Source organism: Phascolarctos cinereus, unplaced genomic scaffold, assembly GCF_003287225.1.
Source record: "Phascolarctos cinereus isolate Bilbo 61053 unplaced genomic scaffold, phaCin_HiC Scaffold_2;HRSCAF=192, whole genome shotgun sequence".
NCBI classification, from domain to species: domain Eukaryota; kingdom Metazoa; phylum Chordata; class Mammalia; order Diprotodontia; family Phascolarctidae; genus Phascolarctos; species Phascolarctos cinereus.
Window position 1 is genome coordinate 402,803,365 of NW_027555625.1, and position 15,576 is coordinate 402,818,940.

The 15,576-nt window shown below is 41.4% G+C and overlaps 1 protein-coding gene across 1 annotated transcript in view; it reads left to right on the forward strand.

The window, feature by feature from the left end:
• TENM2 (teneurin transmembrane protein 2) overlaps positions 1–15,576 on the forward strand; it is a 376,176-nt gene that overhangs the window by 290,189 nt on the left and 70,411 nt on the right. The window contains 1 exon segment of the mRNA XM_020992339.2: positions 465–611. Coding sequence (XP_020847998.2) covers positions 465–611 — 147 coding nt within the window.

Here is a 15,576-nt window from a genome sequence, read left to right on the forward strand (position 1 = left end):
GCACTTTGCCATCCTTAGTTGAAAGGAATATTTTTTCTCCTTCTGCAGAGGGCACTTCTAATAAAGCAAAACAAAAAAAGAAATCAAGACCGTGTCCAAACCAAGACACTGGTCCTAAATAAATCCTCAACTAGGTAAACGATCAACTCAAAACTGATTTCTGTTTTCTGAGATGAACTGCCGAACTCCATCTGTTCGGAAAGTTCAGACAGAACCAATCCTATAGGGCAGTGGCAGCACATCTCAATGGTGCGTATCCCCCTTTCTTTCATGTACTCCCTACTGCATGTGTAACCCGCTTCCCCAAACTCTGTTTCTAAGATGGCCATTATCTCCTCCCCACCCTCTACCTCCAAGGATGGCCCTGTGAATGTACAGTGACTTCGTCCTCCCTTTGCATGGCCCTCAAATCTGTGGCGTGGATCTGTGTCCCTCGTACTTATCTTCTTCATTTCTTCAACCAGATGGCTGCCCCGATTTGTGCAGTGGCAATGGGAGATGCACACTCGGTCAGAACAGCTGGCAGTGTGTCTGCCAGACCGGCTGGAGAGGGCCCGGATGCAACGTTGCCATGGAAACCTCCTGTGCTGATAACAAGGATAATGAGGGAGGTGAGCAAAAAGTCTTCCAATTCCCAGTCCCTCAAGAACAGAGGGTTGTATGTACTTTAGTCATGAGTCATTTTACTACTGAAAGACCTCTCCCATACTATTGTCAGACGTTGTTGTAACATTTCTTTTGAAACAAATGAGATGGGGAATATGGCATCCTTGTACCGACGTGGGCTCTCGTCGAAGACAGCTTGGGGTGACAGAGGGCTTCGTGCTGCCTTCAGGTATTCAAGCACCCACTGTCACAAAAGAGTCCCTGACGTTGTCTACAGAATGGCTGATTCTGACAGGCCTTCTGGTGCTGGGCATTTCAGATGAGAGGTCAGGATTGGTCTTAGTCCTGAACTTGCCAACCCCCCCCAATCCCATGTTGACAGAGTCAAAGGGAAGGCAGGAATATTCACAGCTACCAAAAAGAAGGTTATCTGGCCCAGATAATCTGATCCTCAGCAGGGTATTAGGGCACTATGGAGTTTGCTCAAAGTTTTTCTTCCTGCTACCCAGAGAAGACTGGGGTGTTGTTTAATGTAAGTGAATTCTCCTAATCTTCTAGTTCTATGTAATGTCCATTAATCACGAATTGAATTGTGTCCAGGCCCCACTAATGGCAATCTTTTATTTTTTTTTATTTTTGCTTTGGGTTTTCACAGGATTCCAAAGTGCCATGGTCAGTACTCACACTCACAGTGTTGCAGTATTTTCTCTTTACTGAAGTAGAGTCAAAATCCTGGCATTTTCCTACTCAGGAGTCATGGCTCTGTGTGTGTGTGTGTGTGTGTGTGTGTGTGTGTGTTTTATTTATTTTCTCGCCCCTGTTTGTTTCACAAACTACAACAATTGCTTACTGACAACATTGTAGGTGTTGGGTGGGTTCCCTTCCCCACCCTGGGCATCTACAGTAGCATTGGAAGACCTTGGGGCGGAGGGGGAGGGTCGGGGGTGAGGAAAGGAGTAGGGTAGGTGAGAGAGGAGAAGAACAGAATGTTATGTTTCACAGTGGAGACTCTAAAACTGTCAGTTTCTTAAGAGTCTAGGTTTAGGGGGGGCAGCTGGTGGCACAGTGGATAGAGCACCGGCCCTGAAGTCATGCGTTCAAATCCGGCCTCAGACCAAACACTTGACACTTCCTAGATGTGTGACCCTGGGCAAGTCACTTAACCCTAATTGCCTTAAAAAGAAAAAAAAACACAGAAAAAGATTCTAGATTTAGAACTAGAAGGAATCTTTGAAGCCATCAAATTTAAATCCATTTTACAGATGGAAGAACTGAGAACCAACGAGGTAAAGTGGCTTACCCAGCTCAAGGTCACGCATTGTAAATGGTGTCCACGGTGATACTTAAACCCAGGTCTTCCTGAGTCTTAGTCCAATACTCTGTCCACTGTTCCATACTAATATGTAACCTACATGACTAACACATCTCTTGTCCTCCATGTTTCATGGAAGGAAGGAGAGGAAGGGAGGGAAGGTGGGAAGCCTCTCTAAGCTGGATGGCACCGGTCTCCAGCCCTAAGCACTAGCAGTGTGGGGGGGAAGGGAAGGTGGAAGGAAAGACTACATAGGGCAGCTGGTCTTGGTTTCCAGAGGCTGAGTCAAAATGAGAGCAAGGCAAAGGAAGGGCACCAAAGCAAATGAGCCAGTGATTATGCTAAAGACAATAATGGCCTTGTTATGGGAAGTATTAAAGGAAACCTCCCAAGGAAGTAATTAACCACGTAGAAAAAGGAGCCACACAATGTTTATAAAAAGAAAACCCCCAGTTAATTGTTATGTCAGGTGAGAGAGGTAGACACAGACTCTCTCTCACCTGACATAAGCAATCCTCAATTAAACTGAGTGCCTTCTTTATAAGGCAAATCCAGGGCTCAGATTCTCTGTTCTGTGGTTAATTACATCCTTAGGTGGGGTGCTAAGCACTTTGCCATTTATTGATAAATATTAAAACTGCTTGTCGTCCAGTCTGGACCCAGTCCTGTTGCACCCTAATTATATCTTTTTTGGGAAACTCTGCAGTAGCCCCAATTCTGATTTAGGAGCTATTCATGAAAAACTGTATTGGTGTATAAACCTGGCTGTGTGACTGAGAGTGCCCATGCCGAACCTGAATGCAGCTCCAGGAACAGCTGCAAAGAATGCATTAGTTATAAATCTCATGAATGGGGAAAATTACAGAGTACACTTCAAGAAGAGAGTAAAAAAAGGCAAACTGCTTTTCTATCTAACATTGCTTTGTAGTATCGATATTTTTAACTAGTTCTCTGTGTAAAAGTTTAATTTTTTAAGTAGGGAAAGGGAGAGAAAGGAGACCTTTACAATCGTCTGAACAACAGAAAAATACTGCCCTCTGTCGTTGTTTTAGTCCCTTCCACTGCTTTTGCCCCACTGCTCTCAATCCTTTGAATCTCAACAATAAACATGAAAGAAATGCCTTTCGTTCCACATTCATTTGACAGGCATATATTAAGCACCTACCATTTACATAAATGGTACTGGGCTCTGAATGCTGACCATAATATCTGAAAAGGGGTGCAGGAGAAAGAGGGCTGCATTTGAAGCCAGAAGACCCAGGTTCAAATCCTAATTCTGCTAGTTGTCTGATTTTGATGAAGCGATTCAACCTCTCCAGGACAACAGTGCCTTCATCTAGAAAATGAGAAATTTGGACAAGATAACATCTAAGGTGCTTCGGGCTCTAAATCTGTGAACCTATGGAACTGGTCTTCATGAAAATCTCTTTGCTCTCCATGGACCCTTAATAGAAGCCAGTTTTCTTTAGACAAGACTTGCTAGCAAACAGACTTTAAAAAAAAATAGCATGAAATCTTCACTTGAACTGCTCACCCCAATTTGAAAAACAAGAGGCTCAAAGAAATATTTTTGCTTACAGGAGACAAATACCAGCTCATTAAAGTCTGAGAACACACACAACATGTGTGCCAAGTGACAGGCAGATAATATTTAATTATCACCACCAAGTCAGAGGCGCGAGTTGTAGTTCATCACAGCTGGGGGAAGGGGGGAAGAAAAGGGGTGCACATTCCTTCTAAAAGTGGCGACTGGAAGGTGTAATAAATGTGGATAGACCATCTGGCCTTTAAATACCACTCCTCCAGAATCTTTCTGTATTCTTTGCTCTTGTAACACTCTGTTTCCAGGCTTTCCAAGGTAGTGGCCTTCTGTCTGTCAGGAGACCTTATCTGAGATACACACACACACACACACACACACACACACACACACACACATAATCCATCCATCCATCCTTAGGGCCAATGTGACATTGTTAAAGTAACCATTGTATCTTAGGATAACCTGTGATTTGAGGGAGCATTGGTGGGAACCTTTTCTCCAAATTGACTCTGTTAATGAATTATTATTGGACACAGCATGGTATAATAGATCTAGGGTTGTTGACCTTGGTGTCAGGAAAATCTGTGTTCAAGTCTTGTCTTTTACATATATTACTGACCATGGGCAGATCACTTAAAAGAAAGAGACTCTCTGAGGTTGAAGTGAGGAAGGAGTGTATTCCAGGCACAGGGGACAGCCAGCGGAAAGACAATAGAGAAGGGAGATGATATGTCTTATACGAGAAACAGAAAAACAGCTCTGATATTATAAGGCTATCAGATTTAGGATGTAAAGTTCCTAGTAGGGATTGTTACATTCTTTGTGTTCATAATCCTAGTGCCTAGCATTGTGCCTGGCACATATTAGGCTCTTAATAAATGCTTATTGATTGATTAATTAGTTGATTGGTTTGTTGATATATTGCAGATGAGTGTTTGATATGCATCAGTGGAGAAAATTCCACAATGGAAATTGCCTATGCCAGGGAAAGTGCAGTTCTAGAAAAAAATAACTACTAATAGTCATTAAATCATGTCTTACATTGCCTGAATAAGGAGGAGAGCTAATAGAAGACATTTTTCTTCCCTGTTTCCTTTACAAACATCTCCCAGGCTTAGGACTTAAAAGTCTTAGGACTTTGCTCCCTGTTATGAAGGCCTCTCATTTTTCCCACTTCTCCTCTTCCTCTTTCTTTCACTTCCCAGCATTCTAAATAAATATTTCTCTAGATATAACAGCATTGAGTTGAAGCCCAAGGACTTTTTTTTAAAATTAGAAATGGTCAGTTTCCATCAGATTTGGCCAGCCCAGCCTGATAAAAGAGCTATAAATGTTACTGTGCCATCTCCCACTTTGTCAGTCTATCTAGGGCCACATCAGTCTATTCATTCTTACTCATTTTTCCTTATATGACTCTAATTATTGTGTACTCCATTCTTTTGTTTTTGCTTTTTGAGGGCTTTTTATGATGCCAAAAAGCTGTTTTCCAGATTACTTTGTAATTCATATACTTGTCCATCTTAATTGTTTTATAATTTCTGATCACATTTCAATGGCATTAGTATAACCTTAAAGTGGTATAAGCACTTTAAATATGTTATTTCATTTGATCCTCACAACAACCCTAAAAGGTCATTACTATTATTATACCCATTTTACAGATGACAAAAATGGGGGCTGAGAAAAATAAGGTGATTTGCCCCAGGTTACACAGCTGGAAAGTGTTGGGCAGGATTGGAACTCAGGTCTTCTTGATTCTAAATCTAACACTCTATCCACTATGCTTAACACAGTATTTATCCATTCCTCTATTGTTTTGTATTTAGATTTTTTTTCAAATATAAATAATAACAGCTATGAAAAGATGCCAAGGGGCTCTCTTTGCATATGAAATTAGTCATGGGAAAATAATTTTCATTTTTGCATCTGTAAGTTCTAAGTAGATAGATAGCTTAGTCATGTTCTACAAAGGCAACAGTGCCCAGACTTCCCGTTAGGACGACTGCAAATGCTTCACCCTGGCTCTCCATTGCCCAACCTGGCAGCCTGGAGCAGAGGCGGCTTCAGGGCCCCAGAAAAATTCCCACAAAATTCAGTAGAGCTATATTAATTGAATTGGACTAGGTTTTTCTATTCAGTTCAAAGACCTTGTGGCAACTTTAGTTGGATGTAGAAGCTAAAATTAAGTCCCAGCAGGAAAAATAATGTATCTGATGCTTAACAAGAAAAGTATGCCATGAGTCTACCACCAGGCCATGGTATCTGTTAGTTCTCTTGTCTTTGGAAGGAATGCAGAATATCCCCAATGGTGAAATCCCATGGGAACAACACGGTTATAAGTATCTGGATTGCCCTTTTTGAGATAAGATTTTTAATTTCATGGATACATTTGACATTATTAATCATTTTTTTGTTTTGGGGCTGCAATAGTACCCAATGATCATAATGTCCACTGTTGCTGTAAGATAAGCACGAAGCAAGGACTAACGTGAGACCCCCAGAAAGACCCTGTTTGTTGTTTGAAAGGTAATGATGTGCCCGTCACCCAGCAGAACCTTTATCTGCCAGAAGAGCGCAGTTGTTCGGTTATTTCAGTCATGACTGACTCTTCATGACCAGCTTGAGGTTTTGTGGGCAAAAATACTGTAGTGGTTTCCCATTTCCTTCTCCAGCTCATTTCACAGATGAGGAAACTGAGGCCAACAAGGTTAAGTGACTTGCCCAGGGTCGCACAACTAGGAAGTGTCCGAGGCCAAATTTGAACTCCAAAAGATGAGTCTTCCTGATTCCAGGCCAGGCACTCTATCCATACACCTGGCTGCCCCCTAACTAGTATAGTGTTGATCATTTTCTTCATTTGTCCTCCCACAAGCTAATGCCTGTGATGCTGTACGATCTTTCAAAACTTAGTAGGTGTCAGAGCAGTCCCTTGCCCCAGTGTTTACCATTCACCTTTATGTTTTCATCCCTTCAGTTCTGATGATCAGTTTAGTAAGAGACTCCCGTAGGTCAGGGATGATGAGAGTCTTTGTCTGGGCTCTCAGTACCCTATCTGAGACAGTCAAGCTAGGTCTAAGTGAGGGGAAGTAATATTGGAGTAAGTCCAAGGGACTTGGCCTAGATATAATTGTCCCCCTACTGATCTTCTCCTCTCCACTTTCCCGTCTTCAAACTGTCCAAATTGGTTTGACGTGATCCAGGGATGCTATTCTGGCATTTTTCACACTTGTTAATTAATAACTTTCTTTGGCTAATGAGAAAGCAGAGGCTTCAGGGGCCCATGAGAGAGCCATGTTTCTAGAGTTACCTGACCACTGGAAAGCTGTTCAAATTATATATAACTTAGTTTCTTTATGCAATAAAATAGAGGGAGAAAACCCTACTGGCTTAGTGAATCAGTTGTGAAACATTCTTGATTAATGTTTGAAAAAAAAGGTTGATTTCTAGGGCAGAGGGAGGAAATTCCTACAAAATGCAGTGTAGCTATATGAATTGAATTGGACTAGGTTTTTCTGTTCAGGTGAAAGGCATTGTGGCAACTCTAGTTGGAGGTAGGAGCAGAATTTAAATTTCATAGAGAAAAATAACATATTTGAGATTTAATAAGAAAAATATACCATGAGTCTACCACTAGGCTGTGGTATATGTTAATTCTCTGGTCTTTGGAAGAATATCTTCAAAGCTGAAATCCCATGGGAACAACATGGTTACAAGTATCTGGATTGTTCTTTTTTGAGATAACTTAATAGAGCAGCAAGGTGGTACAGTGGATAGGGTGCCAGGCTTGAAGTCAGGAAGACTCATCTTCCTGAGTTCAAAATGGACACTTCCTAGTTATGTGACCCTGGGCAAGTCACTTAACCCTGTTTGCCTCAGTTTCCTCATCTGTAGCATGAGCTGAAGGAAATGGCAAACCACTCCAGTATCTTTGCCAAGATAGCCCCAAATGGTGTCACAAAGAGTCAGACATTACTGGAAAACAAATGAACGATTTGACTTAATGGATATATTTGATATTATTGACCACATTCTCTCCCTGGATACTCCTTATTCTCTTGGTTTTCATGACTGCTTACTCTTGATTTTCCTTCTACCTATCTGACCACTTCTTCTTAGTCTTTTTTATTTTATCTTCATCTGTGACACTCCCAGTGACAGTGCCTCAGGCTCACAACCTCAACTCCACTATCTCTCACTCCCCCCCCACACACATATATACTCCCAGTCTACTGCTGAAGCCTATGGATTTTGCCTTTGCAAGATTTCTCAAAAGCATCCTCTTCTCTCCTCTGACCCTGCCACCACCCCAGTACAGGCCCTTATCACCCTACCCTGGGATTATTGCAATAGCCTGGTGGTGGTTCTGCCTTCCTCAAGTGTCTCTCTATTCCAGTCCATCCCCCATTCAGCCACTAAAGCGATTTTCCTAAATCACAGGCCCATCTTCCTTATAACTCTCATGAATGGGGAAAATAATAGTTTAACACTTTAAGTCCCAACTAAAATCCCATCTTCTACAGGAAGCCTTTCCCAACCTCTCTGAATTCTAATGTCTTCTCTTGATTAATTATTTTATATTTATCTGATATATATATATATGTGTGTGTGTGTGTGTGTGTGTATAAAATATATGTATATATTATATTGTATATATTATGTACATAAATGTATATGTGAGTATTATATATTATATGTATATATAAATATGTGTGTATGTATATATACATACCTATACACATGTACATATATAATATATACACATACATATATACATATATATATAAATATAGAGTTTATATATATATATATATATATATATATAGAGAGAGAGAGAGAGAGAGAGAGAGAGAGAGAGAGAGAGTTTATATATATATATATATATATATATTTGTTTGCTTTTTGCATCCCCCATTAGACTGTGAGTTCCTTGAAGGCTTGTCTTTTTATTTTGTTTTTCTTTTTTTTGTATACCCAGTGCTAAGTGCAGTGCTTGGCACAGAAAAGGCGTTTAATAAATGTTTGTTGACTGTAATTGTGAGTATCATTTAAAGGTATGCCTTTTCACTTCTCCCTGTACTCTCACTTGGTGATCTCAACAGCACCAACAGGTTCAATTATCATCTCAATGGCAATGACTCCCAGATATATCTATCCAGCCCTCTTCTCTCCCCTGAACTCCGATCCCACATTACCAACTAATTGTTAGACTTCCAAAGTGGATTCCTGTAGACATGTCAAATGCAACACATCCAAAACAGAACTCATTATCTTTCCCACCTAAGTCCCACTTCTCCTGGATCTCCATATGAGTGTTGAGAGCACCACTCTTCTTCTGATCACCCAGGTTCCCAATTCCAATGCCGTCCTCACCCTTCACTCTCCCTCTGCTCAAATATGCAGTCATTTGCTAAATCTCATCATTTCTCTGCAGCATCCCTCACACATGTCTTCAGTACTATCATCTTAAAATATGAAGGATGGAGAGAAACATAATAAATGGCACACAGCAAAATTCTTCATCTTACTCCCTCAGGGACAAATGCCTTAAAGGGCCCCCTTGCTCTTGGTTAATTATAAAATAAAGTATTCAGAGAAGAGGGACACCCTTTCTGGAACTTTTCATCCAATGGTTATGCATATCTATGAGCAGATTCCCCTCTAGGAAGCAGCTGTATTTAGCTCCTTTCTAAGACATGGCAGGATTTGGGGAAAGTTTATGAAGAAGATAAAAAAGAACACAGGATCAGTGTTGTTTCAAAGCTGTTTCCGAGAAAGAAGCCTAGAAAAGCCTCCCTAAATGAGAAGATTCTTCTACAGAAAATCCTCTGTAGCTCATTTCTCTACCATTGAACTTACTTGTTAAAAGGTGCTTGGAGTCCAAGTTTACTCAGTGTAGCACCTTCAGTCTTATCCCCTTTTCTAGTCAGGCCCTTAGTAGTTTAAATGGTTATTAAGCATCTCTTGGGGAATTATTTTTTTTCCTGATTAGGTGAGAAATCAAATATTCATCATATAATTGTGATTAAAATGTATAATCCCAAAAAAGGAATTGTATAATAATTTAAATCACTGTGGACTTATTTTAGGGAATTAAAGGATTAGAAACACAGATTTGACAGGTGGCAGAAAGGTAACATTTTAAAAATTAATTTCCACTCCTTTTGTTACATGGCTTGGCCAGTATCTTTGCCCAGAGAGCAGCATGATGCCTTTCCAAGGTTTCTAACCCGAAAGCAAGATGGGGTTAATTCTTGAATTCAATCTCATAAGAGAGTCCATGGATTGTGCTACGTAGCACAGGGGATAGAATGCTGGACTTGGGGATAGGAAGACCTGTCAAATCCCACGTCACACACTTGCTAGAGATGGGATTCTCATCAAGTTGCCCCGGTTTCCTCATCTATAAGATAAAGATAATAATAGTACCTCCCTCACGGGCTGTTGTGGGAATCAAGTGAGATAACATGCCGAGTGTTTTACAAACCTTAAAGTGCTGTCTAAATGCTAGATATGACCATTATTATTGCCAGCTGCCTTCTGAGCCCATTCAAATAACTTCCCTCAGTTCAGCTTCTGTGTCTCCCAGGGACATGTCTCTATGTATCCTAGGAATCCAGTAGACAATATCCACTGAGAAGCCAACTGTCTTTAAAAACCAGGTAGGCACCAATATGGCATGGGTTCCATTGAAATCCACCCAGAGGGATGGAGATGGACCAAAAGACCTCTAAGAGTTCCAGTCCTACATGTGTCTGATCCTGGGCCAATTCATGTGGCCAGGTGGATTCATTTAACACTATGCCAGTTTCATCAAGATAGCGTATACTACAGGTTGAAATCACCATCTAGTGCCAGCAACATGGAAAGCCCATGTGTGTTTCCACCTGCCCTGTGTGACCAAAATCTAAATATTTCCACTATGCTCTGCATGTCCTTACTTCCAATGAGATAATGCATGTAAAGAGCTTTGCAATTGTAAACAGGCTAGGTAAAGGTTAGCTATTATCATTAGCATGATCAATCAACATTTAAGAACTTATTTACAATGTTCCAGGCATTGTCCTAAGGGCTGGGATATAAAAAAAAAAATTTTATCCCTGACCTCAAGGAGCTAACATTTTAATGTAGAAGAATAAATCAGTACCTACAAAACATACACAGTAGATGATAGACAACAACCTTCTAAGAGAGGGCATGAGCAGTAGAGGGGGATGGGAAAGGCCTTCTGCAGGAAATAGCACTGGAATTGAATCTGAAAACCAGCCAGGGATTCTAAGAGGCAGGGGTTAGGATGGAGAGCATTCTGGGCATGAGAGAGAGAGATAGTGCAAAGGCCTGTAGATGGAGCTTCATGTGTGGAGAACTGCAGGTAAGAAGGAGAACTTCAGGTTAGACTGAATAGTATGTGGAGAGGAGGACATGGTAAGAAAATTGGAAACATAAGAGGGAGGTCGGTTGTGAAGAGCTTCAGATGCTTAACAGAGAAAATTAAATTTAATTCTAATAGGGAGCCACAGAAATTTATTGGAGTTGGGGGTGGGTAAGATGATCAGACGTTATTCTGAATACATAACAGGTTAGTTTATGGAGGCCATGCTCACAAGATCATACAGCAACCCTGCTTTCCATCCGCTACAAGCTAGAGGTGTTTTGTCTTACAGAATAGCATGGGAGGGAGAAGATGCAGGGCAGGGAGAACTCCACTTTGGGATTTCAAGTACATTTGTACCAGAAGGTGTTTATGGGTCATTCAGTGCAGGGGAGCTTATCTAAAGAAACTAGACTTTAAATAACCCAGTATTCACCATAGCATGGCATGAGTAGTACTATATTTCCTTGCCTTTCAGTTTATAAAACCAAGAGCCCCCAGGGATGCGACTGAGGATGTACCAGTAGGAGTCCATGTGCCAAGGTCTAAGTAAAGGGAAGGTCAGAGTAGTCTGCAGGGCTGAAGCTTTAATTATCTGTGCTTCCTCTCAGTCTTCACTTAACACCGTTATGCTTTCAGGCCCCATTTTGTTTGAGCAGTGCATCTAGCTACCAATTAATTGATCAACAAGTATTTATTAAGTACAGACCATATGCCAGGTATCGTACTAAGTATTGGGGATACACAGGCAAAAAAGAAACCGTCCCTGCTGTTGAGGACCTCACGTTCTATCAAGGAAGATAGATAGATGAGCAGAGGGATAGACATAGACATATATATACACGCATATACACGCATGCTAGGTGGAGTCAGGAAGACCTGATGCTTTCTAGCTGTGTGAGCCTGGCACATAGTAGGGACTCAGCAAATGCTTATTCCCTTCCCACATATACGTATATGTATGTATGTGTGTACTGTTGTCCGTCCTTTTATCAAAGGGGTCCGGTGACATCACAGGGTTGGATTTAAGAGAGGCAGAGTTGCACAAAGTCATTAGCCATACTCTTTCTTCCTGAGTCATTGAAGTCCAATGGAAGGTCAAAAGTTAGGACAACTGGTGATAGCCCAGGAAGCAGTGGTTGACCGTGGCGTCTTCAATGTCTGACCAAGCTCTAAGCACTCCACAGCACCTGCTTCAGCTGCCTTCATGCTGTTGGAACAAATTGTTCTCATCCGCCCATTGTACTGGAGGAAGTCTTCACGCGATTGGGATGGACGTCCCCCTGACTCACCCACACTTTGAGGCCTATTGGTTACCCTAACCTGAGTTCTCCTGTCTGACAAGACGGTTTGTTGGTGTGTGGCTGCCGTGCATGCTACAGCTTCTTGGAGCCACGGGTGAGAGTTGGCTGGTAGGTGGACATCAAAGGTGGATGAGCAGCCCTGAAAAGGGCTCAGCAAGCCTTCATACCAGAGGCTCCTCAGCACCCCATAAACCCTTTTTATATATACATATATATGTGTGTATGTGTGTGGGGGCGATATGTGCATGCATATACATGCTGTTTGGTTGTTTCCGTCTTGTCTAACTTCATAACGTCATTTGAGATTTTCTTGGCAAAGATACTGGAGTGGTTTGCCATTTCCTTCTCCAGTTCATTCTATAGATGAGGAAACTGAGGCAAAATGGGCAAAGTGACTTGCCCAGGGTCACACAGCTAATAAATGTCTGAGCTGGGTTTGAACTGAGGTCTTCCTGACTCCAGGCCCAGCGCTATACCCATTGTACCACCTAGCTGCCTCCCCATATACATACATACACAAATAAATACAAAGTAAACCCTAGAGACCCCAAGCTAGTTATTTTGACACAAGTACCATTTAGTTGGGACACCCTTTCCCAAGTAACCTCAAGAAGATCTCCAGGATGCTGAGCCCTGTACCAAGCTGTTGGGTTTTGGGAAGGGAGGTGGGAGGAGAGGAGGATCTTCTACGGCTACTTCATAATCCCCCCCAGGGAAAGGCAAACCAGAAACATAAATTGTGTCACAGACTCGCCAACAAATGAAAAATTTCTCTGTGGTCTGCTGCTCTAGGTACTACTCATGCGATCTAAGTATTCAGCAAAGAAGCCCTCGGCTCTTTTCTGTTGCACTGATGGGAAGGTGAACATGGCAGGGAGGGTGGGGGGAATGGAACACTGCACACAGTAACCCACACTCAGCACCATGCAGTGCACTATAGGGTACCTTAGCAATACTAAAACTAATCAGACTGGGGAGTGGCTGGGGCAGGGGAACTACTTCAGAACAATCATCTGCCAGAAAGGAAGCCTCCTGGTTATTTACAGTCCCGTGGCTCCCTTGAACCTCCTCCAGTGATCAAGGGTTCATAAAGACAGCTAGGTGGTCTGGAAGAGAGTACTAAACTTGGTGTTAGGAAGACCTGAGTTCAAATGTAGCCCCAACACTTACTAATTGTGTGACTGAGCAAGTCATTTCACTTTTCTCCGCCCTGGTTTCCTTATCTGTAAAATGGGGATTAAAAAATAGACCCTACTTCACAGAGTTGTTTTGGGGATTCACTGACATATTATTTGTAAAGCACTTTGCAAGCCTTAAAGTGCTATATAAATGTGAGCTATTATAGTTACAGAAGTCAGGCCCCACTGCCATGGTATCAGTGGCTGCTAACAATCATGTATAAATAGGGGCAGCTAGGTGGTCCGGTATATAGAATACCAGCCTGGAGTGAGGAGGAGCTGAGTTCAAATTCAGTATCCGATACTTTCAAGCTGTATGATTCTGAGCACATCACTTACTATCTGTTTGCCTCAGATTCCTTATCTGGAAAATGAGGATGATAATAGCCCCTACCTTCAAGGGTAGTTGTGAGCATCAAATAAGATAACAATGTTAAAGTGCTTAGCACAATGTTCAGCATGTAGCAAGTACTATGTAAAGTAGCTATCATTATTATTGGGGGCAGCTAGGTGGTGCAGTGGATAGAATGCTGGATCTGAAGTCAAGAAGACTCATCCTCATGAGTTCAAATCAAGCCTCAGACACTTCCTAGCCGTGTCACCCTGGGCAAGTCACTTAACTCTGTTTGCCTCAGTTTCCTCATCTATAAAATGAGCTGGAGAAGAAAATGGCAAACCATTCTAGTATCTTTGCCAAGAAAACCCCAAATGGGGTCACTAAGAGTCAGACACGACTGAACCAATTGAACAATTATTACTTTACCACTCGGCACAGTGCCTGTCATATGATAAGCACTATGTATTCTATAGTTATATGATAGATCTATTGTAATATACAATACTTTATATTACATAAAATATATAATGAGTCTATAATAGCTATATAAATGTTAGTTGTTATTATTATTAATCAGGGACTTGGTCTAAATAGAGAACTTGACTAGAGAGGACTCCAGAGAACCAGGCCTTTATGTCTTTGAGCCTGACAGATGTAGAAAAAGAGTGACAATACCCCGCTGCCTGATGGCCAGAGACAAGGAAAGACGCTCTGCCTTCCAGAGGTGACAAGCAGATCAAGAAGCAGTTGTGGTTTGATTGGTACGACTTGTCAGGGATATCTCTGTGTCTTGGGAAATCTCTTTGCCACAGAGTCTTGGCCTGTGAGTTTTAAGATTCTGATGACTTGGGCTCCCTGTAAGGGGCTCAGAGTAAATAATATGTATATGTTGAGAGAATAAGTGATATGCCAAGCCCCCTTCAACTTTGGTAGATAGCAGATTCACCATGGTGTTCTCTTTTATAGAGAAAAAAAATAGATTTTATTGAGGCCTTTTGTTTGTACATCACAATTATTTCCATATAACCCACCCTAACTCCCTGTACTGAGCCTTGCTGTGTAACCAAAAAAAAACAAAAACCACAGTTAAGCAAAACTGGTAACACAGTGACCACATCTGAGAACGTATGCAGCATGCATATGTAGAATAGTTAGACAGAATAGTTTTATACCTCTGTAAGGAAAGGAGGGAGGTATATTATCTAAAATATGCGATGTTTTCTGGGGCTGAGGCTGGTCATTGCAGTTACTCAGAATTTGGTGTTCATTTAGTGCTTTAATTCTTTATATGACATCATTAGAATCCCTATCTATATTGTTCTCTTGGTTCTGCTTACTTTACTCTGCAGCAGTTCAAACAAGTAAGTCTTCCTAAGTTTCTCCAGATTCCTCATTTTTGTTGTTTTTTATGGCATAGCATATTCATTTACATTACCACACCTTGATAGTTGTTTCCCAAAAAATGGGCACCCGCTTTGTTTCCAATGTTTACTCTTCCAAACAGTGCAATGAATAATTTGGTAGATAGACAAGATGGATGAACACATGGATGGATGGATGGATGGATGGATGGATGGAGCGAGCATTTATTCTGCACTTACTATGTGCAGACATTATACTATGTGCCAGACATTATGCTAAGTGCTAGAGATACAAATATAAACAAATAAGACAGTTTCTGCCTTCAGGAAGCTTATATTCTAAAGGAAAAAGATAGCACATAAAGGGATGATGGAAAGGTAGAACAAAGGAGAGATATACCTGAGCAGTATAACATGGAGATGGCTGGAAAGTGACTCAAAGAATAAGATACAAAAGCTTACTTATCAGAGTCAGGGGACTGAGCATTGAAGTCCAAGATTCTGCTTGGAGGGTGATAAAGATTATGGCTGGAGAGCAAACAGATGGCATGGTATGGAGATTATAT